The following is a 21,287-nucleotide window of genomic DNA, read 5'->3' as shown; positions in this document are numbered from 1 at the left end:
CGCAGATGCTGCTGTAGGTGCTGTGTGCAGCCTGCAACAGTGACATGCCTTTAGTTAGGGGATGCTGCTCACATAGGGCCAGGGCTCTGCCTGCTCTCCTTGCTCTGCTGTATGTTACTCACCTCACTGAGGTTACTCCATCAGCTGGTGCTGGTGAGCAGGGAAGCACTGGGAAGGGGCCATGGCAGAGGCTGTGGTGCTGCTTAGTTCACTGCTGCCAGTCCCATGAGCCAGGCTGGAGCTGTGCTGATCACCCCACGCACCCATGCATGCATGAGCGCACACATACACACTCACGCAGTCCCCAGGTCAGCAGTGAAGTGGAAGAGCTCGCTCACAGAGACTTTCAAGGCCCTTGGTTGGTGACGAGTCTTCCTTAAACTGATATGACATTGAAACCTCTGAGGGAGATGAGACTGTGGCAGCTGTAGCTGTTGGATGTCTGGTCTGTTCTTGAGATTCCTGCAGAAGGAATAACTGCTGTCCCTGCCCCCTCACCCCCCCAGCACAGGAGGAGCTGAGCAGGGCAAGGAGGGGCTGCAGCAGGTTCCCTTTCCTGAGCCATCCCTCTTCAACAGTGGGATTTTTAGCTAAATGGCTGAGTATTCCACTAGCGTGGGAACAAGAATTAAAGTGACCTGCACCAGATTCTGCCTAAACAGTCTGATTTTCTGGATGATGGTGGTTGTTACTGATTTAGGAGTCAAGCCTGAAGTCTTTACCAAGGATAAAAAAATCCCGTTTTAGTTGCTTGGGTTTTCTGCCTCCACAAAATCTTGAAAATTGAGCCAAAAGGTAGAAGAAACCAACAGTAACATGTGAGAAATACCTCTGGAATATGGAGGATGCAATTTATGGTACTTGTGTTTGAAATGCTGCATGCTTTCAGAAGAGACTTTAAAATCTTTGCTGGAAAATCTCTTGTTAGATTTCTATTGAGCCTGTTAGCAGTGGGACATCCATAACTTTATCCTTAGCCCTGCACCTTCTTGCATTATGCTTGTCTTTTTGAAAGGTGTGAAACAAAGCCCCATCCAGTACTTAAAAAGAGAAGTCAGAAACAGCTCCACTACTTCTGTAGTTCTCACTCATTCAGAATTGCTGGTACAACAAAGCAGTGTCTGTCTGACAGAAACAGATCTACAAAAATAAATAAAGAATTCAGAGTGATCAAAGATAATGCTAAATTATAATAATTAAAAAACAAAACAACACCAAACATAACATCCTTACTTACCCAAGTTTTCACCTTTCTACATGGTGTCAGCACAGTCTTTTCCTATCCATGGTGTCCTCTTTTCCATCTTCTCCCCTTTCTTAAGTTCCAGGAGAAGGCAGTGGTGGCTAGAGGTGAATCCTGCCCTTTCCCTGCAAGTAACAGACAGCAGTGCGGTGTTAGGAATCCCCTTTGGGGGCATTCATTTTTTGCCAGTAGCTCAGAGGCATCTCTGAATGGTTTTAGATAAGCCAGTTCTGCACAGTAAACTAACACAGGAAGAATCAGTGCATCACCGCCACATATGTGTTTGGAAAGCAGCGCCTGGTCTGGCTATTAACAGAGCAGCTGTTTCTTTCTGAAGTGTGCAGAGGAATTACTTGACATATGAAAATAATTAAAAGCTACAATTTGTAAAAGGTAGGAGAGAAATTCTGAATAAATGTGGCAGTGATTGGTCCAGTACTGTGACACTGTAAGAGAATGCTGGGGGCTCGCATATGTTGGATGGAAAAATGCAGGGCTGAAGGGATGAGAAATCACCTTTCTGTTATATCAAGCAAAACCAAAAGCTGAACAACGAGCCCAGAGGAACTTGTGGAATGTACAGGGCAGTTTGCTGAGCAGGTCCCTCCCTCAGCTCCCATCAGGTAGCTCCAGGGCTGACTTTCATTTTAAGAATGGTCTCTAAAGAAGCAGCACTTGGGGAGTACAAGTGTTTTAGCACAGGGCTTCTTCAGTCAGTGAACTACACAACCTGCAGTTCTTCAGAGAAGAAACAGTTTGTCTTTCTTTTGACGGTGGAAAATTTCACTTGGTTTAAAAAGAAGATCTCCCAAAACGCAATCTCAAATCTGCTGAGGCACATCAGACTGAAACGTCCCGGGTTATTGGTAGAGAAAGCGTAGGTTTTTCCTTTAAGCTGCAGATAATCCTCCTCCACTGCAGTAGTGTTTGTACACCTCGTCCTAAGTGCGTGAGTGGTGATGCAGGTGGTGGTTTTCCTCTCTGCCTTATCCCTTCATTTCTCCAAGGGCTGTCGTGGATCAAAGGCGTGGCTCCTGTGTGAATCTAGTTTTGTATTAAAGATGATTGAAAACTGTTTGGCTCGCAGTGAGTGACAACTGAGAAACTGCCTTACTGTTACATTTTTTGTAATAAAAATTTTAATATTTAAAAAAAAAAAAAAAAAAAAAAAAAAAAAGGGCTTAAAATAAAAGCCACTGCCATTAGCAGTGAAAATCCTCCACATCAAACTCGTCATATGTGGCTGTCTTAAATCTGATCACGCAGACTTCTATCACCATATGCGTTTCCTGGAAACAGAGCTCATCTGCTTCACTTCATGATCCAGGCAGACAGGTGTGGAAGGATGCTCATATCACCAGTTCCTCTAAAGCACATCCTCAGACTCGAGCTTTGTGTCTCGCTTGGAAGCACAAGGCTCTAATGGACTGCAAAAGAGGATGGCAGCTAATGCTGGCCTGGAAGCATACATGCAAGAGCTCTGAGGGAGGAGCGTAGCTCAGGCCTTGGGTCTCCGTTTTTTCAGTAGCTGCTATGGGATGTAACAGCAGCTGTTAAAGTAATTGCACTCCTGGCTCAGTACTCAAAACCAGCCCAGCAAACGGTCAGCTGCTAGAGGAGCCTTTTGTCAGAGAGGGTAAATACTTGCATTTCCTGACAGGCGGTCAAACACCCAGTTCTGAACAGTTGTGGGGAAGGGAGGACACATCAGACGGTCAGGTCATAGAATCATTAAGGTTGGAAAAGACCTCTGAGATCACCTAGTCTGACCATCCAACTACCACCAGCATGCCAGGAGACCACACTGACACATCAGACACTCAGGCTGATCACTTCCATAGCTGGGACTTCTACCGCAGTTCATACAACTCAGCTGTCCCCGTGCTTCTCTAAAAACGGTGGAGCTTGTACTTAATTTGTGGCCATCAGGAACCTGGGGAAAATCAATGAGTAAATAACTAAAGCGTAGCAAGAGCTGGTGACAAGCCCTACTGCTGCCTGTGGAGCAGAGCTTTGTGCTGCTGACAGAACCCTTGGCTGCAACTCGGGGACTGCCCTCACCTTTCTACACTGCCCAAGGACTGAGCCTCGCCCTACCCTTGCCCAGTGCTGTGTGCCATGCCACCTGCCATGGGCAGCACTCCCAGCGCAGCTGGCAGCATGGCCATGGTGGGGCGACACCATTCACCCAGAGGTGCTGCTGGGATGGGGGAAGAGACTTCTACCCCTCCTTCTACAGGCCTGGGCTCAGAGCTGCCCCTCAAGGGACACAGGTGTTTCATCACGCAGCTACATGGATAACCAGTGACTCATCTGGCTCCCAAGTCAGGCTTTGACCCAGCCACCACTAAGCACGAACTTTAACCACCGGCTGATGACTTGCCTGCCTCAGGCTGTACTTCAACAGCAGCACCTCACCCCCAAAGGATGCAGTCCCCCCATGCTCCATCACAGCCCCAGCACGGCACAAAGGGAAGGCCCTGGCCAAGCTCACCTACAGGCCCTTCCCACTCAGTGCTCCCCACCACCACGCTGCAACACTGCCAGCACTGTCTGTGCCATTAGGAGCAGTGACTCATCCCTGCCCTGGGCTGCTCTATATTTGAGCATTACAGAGTCAGAAATGAATGCGTGGAGTTCTGAGCTGCTCGTCCTGAGGTCAGGATGAGGTTCAGGAGCCAGCTGTCTGAGTTCACCACCGCCCATACCTCCCTCATGTAGAGAGAGAAACTGTCAGAGGGAGGGGACATCTGCAGCCTCATTTAGAGGAGGGCAGAGCAGCCACCACATTTCGGGGCAGCAGCTCAGGGCTGCTTTTTCATTCACAGGCCTTTGCTTCAGCACAAGTGACAAACTAGCAGGGAAGCTTCTTTCCCTGGCCCCGCACACTGCCAACTGCTCCCCAGCCCTGTCCAACTTTCCTAAAAGATCCTGATCGATTTTGCAAGTGGCCCTGGCTCCACACTCACTGCCCAGAGCCTCCAGACTGCACATCCTGCACAGCATCGTGCACGCAGCTCATGCAGCAGGCATTGTGTTGTGCATCCCTTGCTGACCTGCCAGCATTCTTCCCTTGCTTGTCTGCACTGGGTGACACATGGGACAACAAGGTGACAAAGCTGTGCACCAGACACAGCCACCTGGATGCCTTCACTGGGGCTGCCTGACAACGAATCCCAGCAACAGCTGCCCATTCACCAGAAGGGTCTCCAGCGTGGCCTGACCAGCAGGACAGGCCTGGGTCTCCTGCACCACCTCTAAGTGTTCCTGAGGCAGGAACAGGTCTCAGAAAGCAGCAGCTGGCTCCGGCACTGCACTACTCAGGAAGGCACAAGACAACTGCCTGCTCTTCCCCCACTGACCTGTACTGGCAGCCCAGATGCAGCTGTGGTCCAGTCCTTATCCTGTAGCTGGAGCACAGGGCAGGAAAATGCACTGGCAGTCGGGCACTGCAGGGCTCTGGCGCTTGGGCAGTAAACTTGACATGGGCCTGAGCCTCCTGAAAAACAACGTGTTAGGATTTGCACTTACGTTTGCTATACATCAAACAGCCCACAACCTGGCTCCCTTTGGCTCCAGAGAGCCTCTGGCAGTGCAGTGCCTGAACAGAAGTGGCCACTGGAGCAGCTGCTGGTGACTGCAGTGCAGGGCAGCCTGCAGAGCAGCTGTGTCTGAGTGGGACGCATCCAGAGCTTCCCAAGCGGAGCCATTTCTCTTCTCTTTATCAGTGGTTTGCACTGTCTGTTCTTGTTGGTTTGTTCAGTTGTTTTCTTTTAATGAGTAACTTTGATCCCCCTCATGGCCACGTGTGTCCCACAGGTCCCAGCATTCAGGATTAGCAGTGCCTCATGGGAGCGGTGCTGCTACTGCGGAGCAGGGGAGGTTGGACGCACACACTCCCAACCCTGCAGGCAGCAGCAGGGCATGGTGGGCAGTGAAGGGCTTCCTCGTGAGCAGCAGCCCCTGCTCAGCCCCAGGGAAGGGCCTTTTGGGGGACCTTATCACAGCAGCCAAACCCCTGGTACCGTGATGACTGGGCCGGTTCCAGTGGGATTGTGCAAATGCAAAACTGGTGTTCTTCTGTGAGTCCAAACCCCATGATGCACTTTGCACTCTGATTACTGTGACCTCATCCCAGTCCCTCAGCAGTGTTTAAAGTCCGGGGCAGTGGGGTGCTCACCTCCTCCCACACACACAGCTTGCTCCCACTGCTCCCTGCCCACACATCAGCGTGCACGAGGGCACGGGGCCTGCGTCCAGGCTGCAGGATGCGGCTGCTACTGGAGGCAGCGGTTCTGTGCCTGACCCTGCACCTGGGGCACTGCACCGAGGAAACCACACAGGAAAACACCGCCCAAACCTCCTACACAGAGTCCTTCCTTCCAGAGTGGGGCATCGGGGCCATCCGGGACAGCTTCGAGACGGTTAACAGCTACTTCGACTCCTTCTTGGAACTGCTCGGGGGGAAAAACGGTGTTTGCCAATACAGATGTCGATATGGTAAGTGAGGGGTGTCCCACACTGGGGATATGGGGCAGAGCACTGCATCAAGGGCTGGGGACAGCTTCAATTCCTGCAATAGGCACTGTCTGTCTGCACAGGAGCCCTCGGGGAGGGCAGGAAAGCCATCAGTGAAGTTGGCCTGGCCCAATTTTCCACAAATAGCACACATTGCTTCATGCCAGTGACAGATACCTTCTACTACTTTCCTAACTGGATGCTGATGGAGCCCTCAGAGCCACGCTGCTACCCCATGTCCCCACACAGCTCTTCTCTCCCTGCTCCTTCTTTCCCTGACACTCACAGCTCTCCTTCCCTGAGACCACAGCCTCTTGCACCCATAACCAAACTCCCACCCTACTCAGCACAGATGGGTCACTTCATGAGTCACGGTTGTTCTGCTAGTGCCAGCACAGGGAACCCTCATCCCTCTAACAGAGAGCAGCCTGCTCTGTGCCAGGCACAAGAGAACAAGAGGAGAGGATGCAGGAAGAATATGCAGGCAGCCAGGCTGCCAGCTACCAGGCCTGCTAGGGAGGAAGAGCAGCCCTGAGGCAGGAGGGATTGGTGCTACCGCTGGTAGCCGTAATCTCAGCAACCTTCGGAGTGGGTTATTCAGCAGCTGCAGGTTGGCTAATAGCAAGGGTTGGAGGAGGGGAGATAACAGGAAAGTAAACGGGATCCATGTCACCATGGAGGAACCTTTAGTACTCAAGGCGGAATGAAGCAAAGCTCCTCGACTTGGACTTTGAGAGATTTACCAAAAAGGAAGAGTTTGGTTTGTTGTGGGGGCAGACACAGAAGGTGGCAGGTCAGGGACAGCAGGCAAAGCCAGCCTGGAGGTGCACAGGTGGCAGAGCCATGGGGCTGTGGCACGCCCCTGGGGTAGATGTAGAGCACTGGATGGGCCCAGGCAGCAGTAGCCATCAAGCAGGATACCAACCAGCTTCATAGAATCATGAAATCATTCACGTTGGAAAAGCCCTCTCAACTCACTCAGCCAGCCCCCACCTGCCTACGTCTCTCAGTGCCACACCTCCGCAACTCAGGAACACCTCCAGGGAAGGTGACCCCTGAGCACCCTGTTCCAATGCACTCCCACTCTCTTGGATAAGTTTTTCTTAACATCCAACCTGCTGTTTGGGGACAGCAGGAACCACACCATGCTGCCAGCTTCCTGTGTCTGTCTTGCAGCAAGAACCCTCTGTCACCTGCCCACCAAGAGGTGCCCATGAGCCACTTTCCTCTCAGTTTCATCCCACATCCCTAGTGACTGCCTGAGGGGCCTGTGAGCACTGAGATGTTTCTATCCCTTCTTGCCTTGAGCATTCCTGTTTACAGACATGGACTCTATGCTTTGGAGAGATCCTCCCAGCTCAGTTACTGTCCACACACACCCCACTACTTCTAGGAAGTGTGCTGCACACTGTGCCTCCCTGGGTTGTGTGGGTCTATCTTCAGTGTTCCCCGCCCAATGAAAACATCTCCTGAGCCCACAGTGGGGAGGACACCAGGAGAAATGCAGATGCTGTAGTGTGCTGAGGCCAAGGAAGGGAAGACGGGTGATAGAGCTCGCTTCAGGGAGGCTCATGACTCACCATTGTTAAGTTCCAGAGAAGTCGCTGCTCTCAGGCCATGGCTTTCCCTGTCCTGGCCTCACTGCCCTGGTCCTGTGCAAAGGCCTGCCCATTCCTCCGGAACATCCTTCTTCGTATCAGAGAAACGCTTTACCTCAAAAGGAAAACAACAAGCACTTCTTTAGCACTTTTCTGTCCTCTGCTGAACAACTATTAATTACTTTTGAAGGGAGCAATTCTCAAACACTGCCCACGTGCCCCCACGGGTCCTTCTCGCCCTCCCCAGGACCACTTGTCCGTGCTGGTCTTTAGCTCATGCAGTCAGAGGGGATGCAGGGAGAATCCCAAACCAGTGAGGCTAAATGCCTGTGCCCTGAAGAATGAACACCAACCATCTGTATTGCTTTGTTGCTGAATCAGGGCCTGATTGCTCTTTCTCCAGCCAAGGAATAAAATGGGTGCATTCCACTCTTTCATTTCAGACAAGGGATACTGATAATGGCTTATTTTGCCATGATAAAGGTCAGGACTCACCTGTAATTGACACATCCATCTTCAGCTGAGCACAAAGCACTGGCTGTTCTGGCTGCTAGATTGGATTTATCGGCACCTGGTGAGGTCAGAAAACAAACAACATGACAGATTACCCCCTTAAATCAGGAAATTTTGGTTATACAAGTATTTGCTGGAAAATATCTCCCCCTCTTGGGGAGAACAGTGTCCTGAACAGGGAGTAAATCCCTGGATAGCTTCTCCCAGCTGTCCAGGCAGGACTTGGAGGGTCACAGTGTGGGACCCCAGGACCATCTGTTCACCTAGAAATGTATTCCCTTCTCCTGCCCCACTGTACCAGCACTGCAGTGCCTGAGATCTCCTGCGTGGGCAGTTCTCCTCTAGCCAGCTGGCTGTTCTCCAGTCCCTTGGTACAGCTACAGCAGCCTGGAGATATTAAAATGCATCAGGGATACTCACTTCCCAGTAGCAGCTCAAGCTCAGTTCTCTATGATGCCAATGAGGCCATGCCCTGAAATATATCCTCTAAAGAAACTTTCTCAGCAGGACTATGTGGCAAGTGATGAAACACAGCTGGCAGCACCCACCGTGTCCCCTCCCCATCATAGACATGCCTACAGGAGCAGCAAGCAGCGATATCAATCACAGAGTTGCTGTGTGTAGAATGAGGATCACTTGTAAATAGCACCCTGCTTCTGTTTTTGTTTTCCTGCACTACAAAACAAGTTGTGGGAGTGAGGTCAACTGTGGTGTCTTGGACTTTATCTAGCTGAGAAGGAGTTCAGAAAGGTGCACTTGACAAATGATTAAGCTCATTTTGTCAGAGAGGAGGTGGTGGCTCTCCTACATGGGCTCCTCTTGAGAACTTTTGTTGATTCCACAGTACTCACAGGAGATCTTTCCACTCCAGCCACCTGTGTAAGACATTACAGTAGCTGTAGCTTAAGCTTACTGAAGATTTTCTCTGGAAACAGTTATCTCAGTTATCTCAGAGATATGATTTAGCAGAGGGTTGTTAGGGTACTATGGTTAGGCTGCGGTTGGACTTGATGATCTTAGAGGTCTTTTCCAACCTGAGTAATTCTATGATTCTATGATCTCCACATCCAAAAATAGCCCCCTCCTGCTCTGCCTTCTTACCCCATAACCAACAATGTGCTGCAGGAACACAACTCACTGCCAGTACTACAAGCAAGTCATTAAATTTGATCTCATCCTGCAAAATCCACCTCGAACTGTGAACTTGCCTCTGCTTCCTTGCTCAGCTCAGGTTGAACTCTGAGTTCCAGCTCTTGACCCCTTCTAAAACTGCACCTGGGCTGTGAAACACACCCAGGGAGCAGTCCTTCTCTCATTGTATTGCCTGTAAGTTTGGGGTTATAAGATTCAGTCCATCTATAGACACAATCCCTTCACTCTGTGGCATAATCACTAAATAGTGTAATGTGTCTCAAACTCAGAAATTACCTTGTGCCAGCAAAGCTCAATGGACTTGTTATGTGTTGGTGCACAGACAGTCCTACAAGGGCAGTGTGCTGTGACTGATTGGTGTTCTTTCACTACTCTTAACTCAGTTCTACCTGTTCAGAACAACAAAGCTTCCTGCACCAGAAAACTGTTTGGAGCAGAAACCAGATCTGGCCTATTTGAAGGGGACAGAAAGAGGACACAACAACACTGAGAAATACCTCCCCACACAAATGCCACTGCCTGCTGAGAATATCAGCAGGAGAGCTTTATCTTGGCCGGCAGACAGCTAAATCCCTGAAGCCTACTGCATTTGTTTAGGGCTGGAGAAAGCTGCCTATTGACATCCCACAGCCAGACAGTGCTTTGATTTGATATTTGTTGCAAGCCTGTTGTTTAAACAAAACCACTCAGGCAGTTTTTAATTTAGAAGGTACTGGGAACACTCCCATATATGACCTTCTGAGGCATCCTGCTATGAGGCCTTCCCAAGAACACAACAGACTTGTGGCTGTATTAATGGCTGGTAATTCAGGTACCATGATAGAAAAAAAAGGGGAAAAGCATCTGAAATGGTTATCAGTGCTGACAAGAAGAAAACAGAGGAAATGGAGCTTAAAAATGGTGTATTCACCAAACACAGGGACCAAAATCAGCCAGGAATGGCTCTGCACTGATCCGTATCTCCCTGACCCCGAGCACACTGGGGATGGAGAGGAGTTTTCTGGAGGAATTAAGAATGCAGCTGGATAGCCCCAGCTGCAGCACAGAGGGCTGCTCAGCTGTAAAACCCCACACTGTGAAGAGGGACTCACCCATGGCTAAGAGCTGGGGAGAGCCCCAGAGCTCTTTGGTACAGCTCTTGGGAAGACTGTTCTTCATGTTTTTCCTTTCTTCCTCAGGAAAGGCTCCGATGCCACGACCTCACTACAAGCCCCAAGAACCAAACGGCTGCAGCTCCTATTTTCTGGGGCTCAAGGTACCCCAAAGTGTATGTACTGTTCCTAACTAACGAATCTCTAATCACAACTAACCATCTCTAAGCGGCTAATGATGTGGGGGAAGGACAATGCTGAGCAGTGCTGCATGCTGCCTGTGTGATGCTTCTCCTCCTGACTGGAGAAAGGAGGGAGTACCAGTGGGTTGTGCTGGGGATGAGCTGTCTGCCAGGACTGCCAGGACACACGGCTGGCTGCTGGCAACAGGAGAGGTGAAGGTGTCAGCCCAAGTATAGCCCCATTTACTGTCAGTCAGGGAAGCATTAAACCTCAGCTGCTAATGGAAGTGAAGCAGGAATCATGTAGGCAGGAGTTAGGCCTATGAAGGCCTGACCCATTGCTCTGTAGGTACTGAAAGATTCCTGAGCAGATAAGTGCTAGAAGGAGAAAAGGGCTGGCCAAGAAAAGTATCAGTAAGGGGGGGGGGGGGAAAGTGATATTATCAATTCTCTTCTTTTGGGACAGGAAACACCCAACACTGGGCAGCTCAGAGGCTATGCTAATTGTGCATTAACATAATGCACAAACAGCAGTGGCTAAATGTATTATCCTCGCCTGGCCATTTGTCCCTTCCATGCTTTTTGCTTCTCTTGAGCACTGAAATAAACCCATGGGCTTTAATACTGCACCTTCTCACTATTTTAAAGGCAATTAATGAAATAATATTGGAATCACCAGGAAGAGCTCTCCCAGGAGGCTCTTAGAGCAGGAATTACTATTCAGCCAGTGCATTACTGCTGCCCATGAAGCCTGCAGCAATTAGACAGATTCCTGCTCTGAAAAACCCTCCCTTTAAAGCCTATTTTTCACGTTAGATTAGTTCCTTAAACCACATTTCATCGCAAACCTCGTGGGCATTTCTGTGGTACCACCTCCTTATGCAGGCAATCATGAGCACTGAACGCAATGAAGAGAAAACACGTCTCCTAAATAAATATTGCATAAGGAAGGCTGAAAAGAGGAAGAATTTCTAACCAGCTAATGAGTCCCATCCCTCCAGGAGACAGACCTGTCCCACCACCTCGCAGTTATTAGCTAAGCTGCAGCTTTCCTCCAAGCAAGCTGTATTTGTCCTTGGTCTCATAAGCACATCTGTAAGAAGCAAGGCATTGATAACCTTACAGATGATTTACTAGGCCAAGAAGCAGGCTGTACGAAAAGGAGGAAAGTGAAATGGAGGCTTTGCCATACCTCTGGTTTGAGGGCGCAGAGACAGCCAGGCACTGTACGTTCTCAGTCAGTTGTGGCTGTGCAAGTCCAAGGCCAGGAAGCAGTCAAGAGATGCTCCTTTTCTTTCTTTCCCCAGCTAGATTTGGGCATCCCTGCCATGACCAAGTGCTGCAACCAGCTGGACGTTTGTTATGACACCTGTGGAGCCAACAAATACCGCTGCGATGCCAAGTTCCGCTGGTGCCTCCATTCCATCTGCTCTGACCTCAAGCGCAGCCTTGGCTTTGTCTCCAAGGTGGAAGGTATGTTCCCCAGCTTGCATCCCCCAAGCAGGGAACAAGTGGTGGCAGGAAAGGGAGGGTGTGTACAGGGAGACACTTCCTTGCCAAACAAAGCAGAAACCTGCAGGAGGGAGCAGCATGTCTGCCCAGTACTGTCAAAGATGGGTCAGAGCTAAGGGAGAACACATGCTCCTGCCCCAAGGATGGATGTCTGAAGTTATTTACATCTGGACACGCTAGGAAAGATGTGTAGAAAGGAAACCAAAAACCCCTAGAAGCAATTACTTTTATCTTTGGATGCCCTCCCTGAGAATTTAGATGCCTTCACGGAAGACCAAAAAGTCTTCCAGAGCCAGTGAGCCACACACTCAAACCTGTACATGGCTAAGGGCCAGTGAGTTTGAGAACTGAGGACTGGGCTCTGATTCACAGATAAGCACCACAGATAGCATCACTGAGCCGCAACCTTAAAGACCTTATATTAACCTGTTGATCTGACAGTCTTTCAGGGCTGTTTTACAAGTCACAGAATGGTTTGAGTTGGAAGGGACCTTTTAGATCATCTAGTTCCAACCCCCTGTTATAGGTGGGGACACTTCCCACTGGACCAGGTTGCACCTCCCGCTAGACCAAGCACTCTAGGGGAAGGAAAGGAGCTAGCAGACAGGTCCACTGTTGCAGGCACAGTGTGCTGGCACTGTAACTTCCAAATACCTGCAAAGATTAGTTCATAGTGGCTACAAGCAGCTGTGAGGAAAGGCGGATGGGAGAAACAGTGCTGCTGAGGTCTAGTGGGAAATCTGCTTGGTACACAGCACTAGTTGCAGTGTTTCAAGTGATCCACCTAGCAGAAAAGCCTGAGAGAGGTGGCTGGCATGGAGGGAAGTTGGTGTCACGTCAGGAAGAGATGAGTCCCCACTTTTGCTGAAGGTATCTTCTGGTTTTGTACCAATACAACACACAGAGAGAAACAGTCCACATTCCCAACTGCAGTACCACAGGACTCAGCACAAGGCTCAGCCTGTCAACACCCTGGGGAGCCCACTTCTGACATACCTGATGATCTCTTCCTTCCCTGCAGCCTGTGAGTCCATCGCAGACACAGTGTTCAATGCTGTCTGGACCCTGGGCTGCAAACCCTTCATGAACAGCCAGCGGAGTGCCTGCATTTGCAGCGAGGAAGAGAGAGACGAGCTATGAAGCAGAGCAGATTCCCCTGGCCTCCACAAGCTGCTGCCAATGTTCCCTCTCACACACAGCACCTCATCACAGTGACTTCCAGCAGCCCCCTGGCCAAGCACAGGACGGGGGGATCTGGGCCAAGCAACAAGCATCGACTGCAGTTTTGGGGCAGAAGGCAGCAAAAGGGGAGGCAGCTTGTGGAAGCAGGGCAGAGATGCCTGCTGTCCTCCACAGCTGCAGTTACACTGCCCTATCCCTTTCCAGCTCTAACAGAATGACCTGATGCCAATTTTCTCTGCAGACTGACCTGGAAAGGCAAGCAGGATATAGCGCTGGTTATAAACAAGGGGCTTTACTTGTTTGTTTGCCACTCTGCTAGCTTCCCCTGCCCCTTAACTTCCTCATTTGCAGTGCAAGGCAGAGGCTCCTGCAGCCTCTGGCGATCTCAGCCTGTGGCCACACTATTTACATTTCTCCATCTCCAGAGACTGAAGGAGAGGGGTGACTTGCACTCATTGCAATGCTCACACGCACCCCTGACATTTTCTGTTCTATCGTTACACACTCTGACTACACTGCTTATTTAATACTCAGTGGATCCTGAAACAATGTAAAACACCCATAGTTTTGGTAACCTGAGAAGGATTCAGCGTGTTTGTGACACTGGCGTCTTACATGTCTGGGCAGAAGAGGACCAAAGCCCATCGTGTCTCAGATTTGCAGAGCACTAATCCACAGCCCCTCTTAAACACCTACAGCACTCTCCCACACTCTCAGGAAAGGGAGCTGCTTTTCTTTTTCAGTGACATTCAGACTGTTTCTGTTTAATTATTTTCTTCCTGTATCTTCTAGCAAGCTTTTCCTTCTGGATCCCCGTTAACACTAAATGGCTGAGTACCCACCTCCATCTTTCACACTAAGGATGTACAAAGCTCACAGTTATCTTGGATGAGATCTTCCAAAGCCTGGAGGCTTATCTGTCAGATGGCAGGGCTTACTTGCTGCCTTGGTGGGGCAGAGACACTGCCAGCTGAGAGCTATCAGTTGTCTCAGAAGGCATTCTTTAAAACGTGGTTAATACTTCCATATGCTGTTGGGAGCTTTTATTGTGTATAAAATCAGAATTTAAAGCAGTAAGCAGAATTTCATCAACGTATAACATTTGCAGACACCTTTCATCTGTGTTTCTTGCTGAAAGGAAGTTGCTATTGGGTGTGCGTGCCATGACACAAAAATTCTTCAGTTTTCTGCAAATATATTTATGGCTATTTGCTTCCATCTGTCACGGGAAAGTTAAGTCTACAGAAGGTAATATAACAAGAATAGAAAGAGTCTGTTTTCATTACCTTTCTTCTAGTTTGTATTTAAATGGATGCACGGAGCTATAAATTATTTAAGCCCTGTATTCCTATTCTTGCTAGTCGTCTTTGCTTTATAGTCAACAGCAATGAGAATCATCTGGCCCCAAATAGCCTGCAACAACAAGAGTCCAATGGTACAAAAACAGGGAATTGGAAGGGATAATATGAGGTGCACGGGGATGTCTTCCATAGAGGAGGACCTTCATTTACTGTGACCAGCTGCAATGACATCCTTTCCTGGCTGTGCTAATGCCAGTGGAGAGTGAATACTGCACTGCCAAGTTTGACTGCAGCATACATCTATCAGAGCATGAGGCTGGACACACTAATTTGCCATCTAAGAAAAACACTCTTTTGGCTAGGGAAGGGAAGGAAACATCTCTCATTCCAAACGCTTCCCAAACGTTGCATTTCATTAGCAAAATCATGCCTGTTGCCAGTTCTAAATGTTAGCACTCTCTTATGATTAAATGACACAATTTAAATAATACATCTTGTCTAAGCTCAGTAGCCCAGTATCAGATTAAAGCCAGGGCAAGCAACTGATGACAGATAATGACATACACAGTTCAGAACCAAGGGTTCTGAACAAAATCTCTATCCACACACTGACACTCTGAAGACCCCACTAACATAAATAATTCTTCCGTGCTTTCAAACTGCCATTCACACCAAAACAACTCAGTCTGCTGCTGGTGGGGCAGCTATTGAAGAAGCACATTTTTCACTACAAAGGTAAGCATTGGAAATACATAAAAACCCAAGAGCAGCTCGACAAGGAATCTCAAAACTTCAAGTGGTGGCAGTGACTCAAGGATAGAAATGGTGCATGAACTATAGTAAAATGTCTGCAGCCGAACAAATAATGGCTTCCCCTCCAAGCCACTCCTCCTCCTAAGCAGTGAGCAGCCACTGGAACATGGGACTCTGCAGCTCAGTACCCAAAGCTTGGGTCATCTTCATTACTGCTCTGAACAGGACAAAGTTACCGTGCTTACCTGGAGGCTTCCTGTTGGCTTTGTGCTTTGGCAGGATTACTTCAGCTCTTACTCATGTTTGAGCTGGTCGGTCAGAGTGCTCTCTTCCAGCAGCAGTGCCTCAAACAGGAATCTCTGTGTCTCCATGGAGGACACAAACATGGACTGGGATGGCAGGTACTGGGTGGCTCCTCCTGGACATCTACCATTCTGATTTTCATTTAATACCCTACAAGAGAACAAGGCGACACGAGCCAGAACGCCAGCCCCACGTGGCAGGCAGCACTAACAGCACCTGGACTCAGAACCACGCTCAGCAGCAGCCATGGGCCCTCAGGAGCACTGGTCTGGTGCCTTCCACATGCTCAGCACCTGCTTCTGCCATGTGGTTTGTTTCTGCACTGTGTCATGCATGATTAAATTAAATAGAAGAACAAATCCCTTGGCCCTTATGTGAATTTGGCCTTTGATATCACATCCAAGATGTAAAGCTGATAAAGAAGACAGATGGAAGCAAAAGGCAAACTGGGGAGAGAAAAGACTTAGAGAAATGGTTTAGTTCTCTGACTAGTAGCCATTCCCTCTCTGTTGGAGGCAGGGCAGTGGCAGATAGCAGAGCCACTATCCTGCTTGCAGGACAAACCAGACACCTTCCCAGAGTGCACCATTCACATGGCCATGCAGAGCAGTGTTTCCTCCTCATGGCTCCTCCAACTGATTTAACAAAAAGCTGTGGAGCAAAAAGGCTGCTTTGCATGAATCAGTCAGGAAGGACCAAATAATGTGCACAGTAACTAAAGCAAGCAGAGAAACTAATCTAATCTTCCACCACTCTCATCCATCTCATGCTAACAAAAACACCTGTTGCTTCTCTGGAATGCACCAGCTAATTAATTTCATTTCCCAGCTCTTGTTTTATCAAAATAAGAACATGCAACGGGGGCTGCCTGAGCAAGGAAGTGACAGCAGGAAATTACCAGTGTGGTCGTAGTGCAGAAGTGAATCAGCAGAACCAGGAGAGCGTAGCGATGCAAGTAGGGGGCTTTTTCATTTCTTTTTCCTTCACATATGGTTAGATAACATGAAAAATGTCTTTCCACTTACACTTATTTTCCCAAGAAAATTTTCATCTATTCTGTCTAGCACAGATGCACACACACATATATTCCCAAAGCAGAAAAGCAGCCATGAAGTCATTTAGAAAAATCAGAAAACTCCCAGCCCATCAAACACCCATTCATCACTTAAATGTCAGTCACCAGAAGAAATAAATCCGAGGAATGGAATATTGCTGGGGTGATTTGTGACTCCCTTCTAAATGGTTCCTTCACACAGTCTCACCCTCCATTTCAGAGTAGCAACAAATCTTGGCCTTGGCAGCTATTTGCTTGCTTCCAACTGAAGCAGAAAATCAGTAATGCAGACTAGGGGGGACCTGCAGCATACCTCTGAACCCACACACGATGGGGCTGCACACGGTGAGCCTTCCAGCAGAGAACAATGTGAGCACACTGCTGTGCCACAGCCACCAGTGAGGACAGCTGCTTCTTCACCCCCCAGCCCTGCCCCTTTCTTTGTTCTTCACTGCTCATCTCCTTCCACCTGCATTTGTAATCCTTTATCACACAGCAGTCCTGCTCCTGAGTGATGCTCAGAGGGCCCTGAGTTATCATCTTTCTTGTTCTCTTTGGAAGGAGTTTGGTGGCTTAGAGGGATTTCTGACAAGCTTCGTGACACCACCAACACCAGTAATTGCATCTCCAGCCACTTCTCACCCACAAAGAGACCACAAACAAGGCCACAATGTCTCCTGTCACCAGGCTCACTGGGGACACCCCTGTCCCCAGCAACCATCCACATTAACTATTTGCAGTGATCATTTGTAAATACGCATTGCTCAAATCCCTTTGGCAGAGGCACAGCCCCTCCTGTGCAGGGTAATGCATCATCACAACCTTCAAACACAGACTTGGTCGCAGCACACTTGGGGTGGGCGTGTATAGATTTTTAATGATCTTTTTCTTCAAACAGAAGTGCTATAGCACTTACAATAGGCACCACATTGTTGGAGGGGATGGAGAGGAAAGAAAGAACAAATGATACGCTAAATACAAGAGACACTGTTAAACTGCATGCAATTATCAAAAGACAATTAAAAAACATTATTAAATACCTATGACTATTTTAAAATAACCTTCAAATGTGCCTGTGATAGACCTTGTTTCAGCTGCCTACAATGACAACTGTTCAGTAGCTCCAAGGAACTTGCACATTATGGGATATATATTTTTATACATTTTTATTAAAGGTGATCCAAAATCACTGCACATCCACAAACTTCAGCATCATTCGCAGAACTGCATAGCCAACACGTTCAGCTATAATCCTGCTTTTATTATCTGATGAAAGAAGGGCTTGAATAGTATGTCGAGCCCAAGATGAACACTCCTGTGGAACCTGTGGGTGGGTATAGGGAAAGACAAAATTGGGTAACGGTTCAAGCCTGCAAAGCAACAGGATTCTTTCAACCAATCAAATGGAGCTAAAACCAAACCGCTCTGCTATCTGGCTTGCACTCAGCTGGCTGCCTCAAGTGCCAAGCCTACTTCACAACCAACCATTACAGGGCTAGGGAACAAGTCCTGAGGTTCAAGTGGGGCTTTGTCAAACACCTCTCGCTTCTCAAACAACCAGGAAAGAAGACACTGCTAAGAATGGTCTCAGGCAGAGATGCTGTTCCAGAGGTTGGGTGTCAGTCATCGAAGTCAATTCTGATGGGGCCGCCTGTCAGGAGGTGGTTTGCCAAGTTCCCAGGCTCGTCCTGCTCCTCCATCCCAGCCGACCTGCGCACCCTCCGCCGGCAGCCCTGGGCGCAGCGGGAGCTCTCATCCAGCGCCCCGCACACAAGGATGCGGCAGTGCAAGAACACTTCCTGGAGAGACAGCAGGCATGAAAGTTACACCGTGCAGCCATTTCTGATCTCACAGCAACAAGGTCCTTAGCCACCACAGCAAGCTGGATACACCACCAGTTTCCCCTGTGCCTAGGAGAGGGCTGAGCCTCCTCAGAACACAGTGCCTGCTCTCAGCCAAGGGCGAGCCATAGGAAGACTTGAAATGAAGGGATGAAAATGCCAGGCATAAGCTTGGAAGAGCTTGCATGATCCAGCAGCAGCTGTGTGGTAGGAAACAGGCCAAGAATACATGAAGCTTCACAAGGAGATGGACTGATAGAAACATGCAGGAGAATTTGACAAGAGGTGGGAAAACATAAAGATGGGTGCCTGAGGGGCAAGGGGAATGCAAGTTGCTGAAGGGCTCAGGCTGGTAGCTGAGGAAAGAAGGAAAACACAAAGAGCAGGGAGACAGCTGCCCTTTCTTTCTGCACAAGTAAGGCAGACAGTGACAGGATTGCTGCTCCTTGCCCTCCAAATGACAAGGGCTGTAAGGTCCCTGCAAGTCGTGATTAGGGAAGCAAACAATTGTGAATGTTTAATCAATGGCAAGGTTTAAAGCAAAATCCATTGCAAAAGAGGATGCACACGGAGGCAGCAGTGTCAAACAGATGGCCAAGCAAAATCCGTGAATTTTGGAAGATCTCATTCTTTGTAACCATAGTGAAGTTCTGCAGGGGCTAGAGAGGCAACCTCATGCCTTTAGGAGCAAGCAACATTGGCTGAGTATAACAGTGATTGAAAGATCTGGTTTCCTCTGGCACAGAAAAGGAAAGCTATTTGCATTAGGAAGATGGCATTATCCTTTCAGCTGTCCTGCTACTCAAGAGCTTCTGCCCCAAATTGCCACCAGACTGGGCAGCCTGGTTGCTCAATGAGATCAATGGTATCTGGAAACCTTCCATCTAGAAAACTGAAGGGCATCCATTCAAATACATGTTAGAAAACACTGATGAGATTGAAAACTATAAATTATTTTGTTTAAAAGAGAGGACACTGCAATGTGGCTCATTTCCCAGATTTCTGCTTGGTGACTGGAAACATGAATGCATTTCTCTTCCAGCATATAAAGGATCCCAAAGACTGCACTGGAAAAACACTATATTAGCCAGCTATACCACTGACGCTCCATGACTGTCCTTTGTATGTCATTTAATTTCACTTGGTTTTGTTACTCTCTTTTAAAAGAACCCGTTTCAGGCTTCTGAAAGAAAAATCAGCTAGAACAGGCACAGTGGAACCTGCCTTGAGCCTGCCATTCCTTCTACTGATGCTCTTACACAGCCGATTCTCTGCTAAGACTACGCAGTCAGATCAGGGATGATGCAATGTCAGAGAGGTGGGTTCTAAGCTTACCTTGTTGTCTTTGCCCACAAACTTGAACACAGGAACCTGGAAATGCTTGGCAAGATGGTCCTTTGACGTGTACTGTTTCACTGAATCATCAGAAACGCAGCTGAGGAAAACAGAGGGATAGGCTTTAATGGCTTTTCCAGAAATGGAAAAAAGAAGAAAAAAAAAGCACCCCTGTCTATTTAACCAAAGAAAGTAAAGGAGGGTTTGGCCCTCTCAAGCTAAGCTCCCATTCCTGTTACTTCCTTTTTGGCTACAGGAGAAAATTCAGGAATGACAGGGGAAAAACAACAGTGATGATAATAGCATCTGCAGTCAAAGCAGCAGCTCAGCAGCAGAGAGCTGGTAGGATGTGTTCCAGCCCCTTCAGCAGAGCCAGAGAGCTGCAGTCAAGTTTGTCCTCATTTCATCTTCCAGCGCAACATTCTGAATTTCTGAAGTCCCTGTCTACAAGTCAGCTTGTCTGGGAGGCAAACTTGAAGTCACCCACGGTGAGATAACAGATTAACCGAGTGCATCCAAGAAATTGCACAGGTTCTTCCACCTCGAGGCTAAAGGCCAGGTGTTACTACATTGCATAGGATAAAGCTGCTTGTAAAAGCAACATTCCTAAAGGCGCTCAATTGACAAGACTGACAAAGTCATCTCTGAAGCATGTCCTTTGTTTATGAACACATAAATTGCGATGACTGTTGAACACTACCTCAAACTAACTCCTAAATTCCAGTTTCTTTGTAGGTTCTCAGCTCTGGTTGCAAGAAACCAAGCAATTTGGTGAAGGGAGGAGGAAAATGGAGGAACAAGAGGAACCAGAGATAGGTACACAGAGACCTTACCACATCCCTAACTCTGTCTTATAGCAGTTTGCCACAGAAGCATTGCAGCACCACAGAAAAGTTCAGAAAGCTCCCAAGTCACCTGGCATTGTGCATGGGGCCATACCATGTCCCAACCTTGGAGGAAAGCCTTAGATCCTGCTTCATGCCTTGTGGAGGCAAGAAGGGGCAGAGGAACACAAGTTTGTAGGGGAAAAATGGGTAAGCCTGGTCAGGCTAAGGAGGAAATAACCCTTTTCTGTGCATAATGTACTTGTGTTAGGAGAGCAACAAACCATCTCAACCACGTAATGCTCAGATCAATTGCAGCCTGTGAACACACCAGATAACATGGGATGGCCCTCAGTGCCATGACCTGGTTCAGGATGCCCCAGAGAACTGTGGTGTTTATCACCCGCGCAGCTGGTCAATGCCTTTTTATTATTTTGGTTTTGAGAAAGAGGAAAGGCAAGAGCAGAAGCAGGAGAGCTGCTCTGGGGCCAGCTGGGCTACAACCAGTATATTACAGAGCCTATGAGGAGGGATCTGGGAAAATCTTGATTTCCAGCACAGTCACAACAGTGCAGGGGGAGGGGCTGAGGGGTCCCACCTCCTGCCAGATGGAGATGGGGGGAAATAGCAGGGAAGAAAGCAGGAGAAGGAGTTTTCCCATTTCTCAATTTAAGGCATATCTTCTCACATGTAAACAGCATTTCCATCTGGAAGTCTTAGCTGCAGTTAACTCCTGCAGATCTGATCCTATACAATCAAGCCAACTTAAAAATCTCATCTTTATTGCTTTGGGCCTCTGGGGCTGGGTTGATGGAAAGAAACAAGGTTATTGCAGAGCTGTTTGGAGCACAGACAAATCAGCAGTGTATTCAGCTAATTTTACTT

The 21,287-nt window shown here is 48.5% G+C and overlaps 2 protein-coding genes and 1 long non-coding RNA gene across 5 annotated transcripts in view; 1 reads left to right on the top strand and 2 right to left on the bottom strand.

Annotated features, from left to right (window-relative positions):
• Positions 1 to 4,668: 4,668 nt before the first annotated feature.
• LOC140254258 (uncharacterized) lies at positions 4,669 to 11,624 on the bottom strand. The gene is made up of 4 exons (XR_011904108.1): positions 11,490 to 11,624; positions 7,855 to 7,930; positions 7,342 to 7,474; positions 4,669 to 4,742 (listed from the first exon to the last, which is right to left on the bottom strand). It is a non-coding gene; the product is annotated as an uncharacterized lncRNA (long non-coding RNA).
• PLA2G12B (phospholipase A2 group XIIB) lies at positions 5,512 to 12,949 on the top strand. Its single transcript, XM_072340649.1, has 4 exons — positions 5,512 to 5,743; positions 10,203 to 10,291; positions 11,605 to 11,770; positions 12,831 to 12,949. The coding sequence occupies exons 1-4, from the start codon at positions 5,512 to 5,514 to the stop codon at positions 12,947 to 12,949; spliced, it is 606 nt and encodes a 201-aa protein (XP_072196750.1).
• A 2,440-nt stretch (positions 12,950 to 15,389) lies between these two features.
• The window catches only part of OIT3 (oncoprotein induced transcript 3), a 34,018-nt gene continuing 28,120 nt past the window's right edge, over positions 15,390 to 21,287 (bottom strand). For 2 of the 3 annotated variants that reach the window (XM_072339831.1, XM_072339832.1), the window contains 2 exons: positions 19,579 to 19,678; positions 17,259 to 18,201 (listed from right to left, as the gene is read on the bottom strand). In XM_072339831.1, coding sequence (XP_072195932.1) covers positions 18,022 to 18,201; positions 19,579 to 19,678 — 280 coding nt within the window. In that variant the 3' untranslated portion in view covers positions 17,259 to 18,021. Of the gene's footprint in view, positions 15,499 to 17,258; positions 18,202 to 19,578; positions 19,679 to 21,287 lie in introns of those variants that run through there. The other variant, XM_072339833.1, reaches the window with a different exon arrangement.

The sequence above is a fragment of the Excalfactoria chinensis genome, chromosome 6 (genome assembly GCF_039878825.1).
Source record: "Excalfactoria chinensis isolate bCotChi1 chromosome 6, bCotChi1.hap2, whole genome shotgun sequence".
In the NCBI taxonomy this organism is placed as follows: Eukaryota; Metazoa; Chordata; class Aves; order Galliformes; family Phasianidae; genus Excalfactoria; species Excalfactoria chinensis.
Note: the sequence above shows the minus strand (reverse complement) of the source record. Positions and strands in the feature narration are given on the sequence as shown.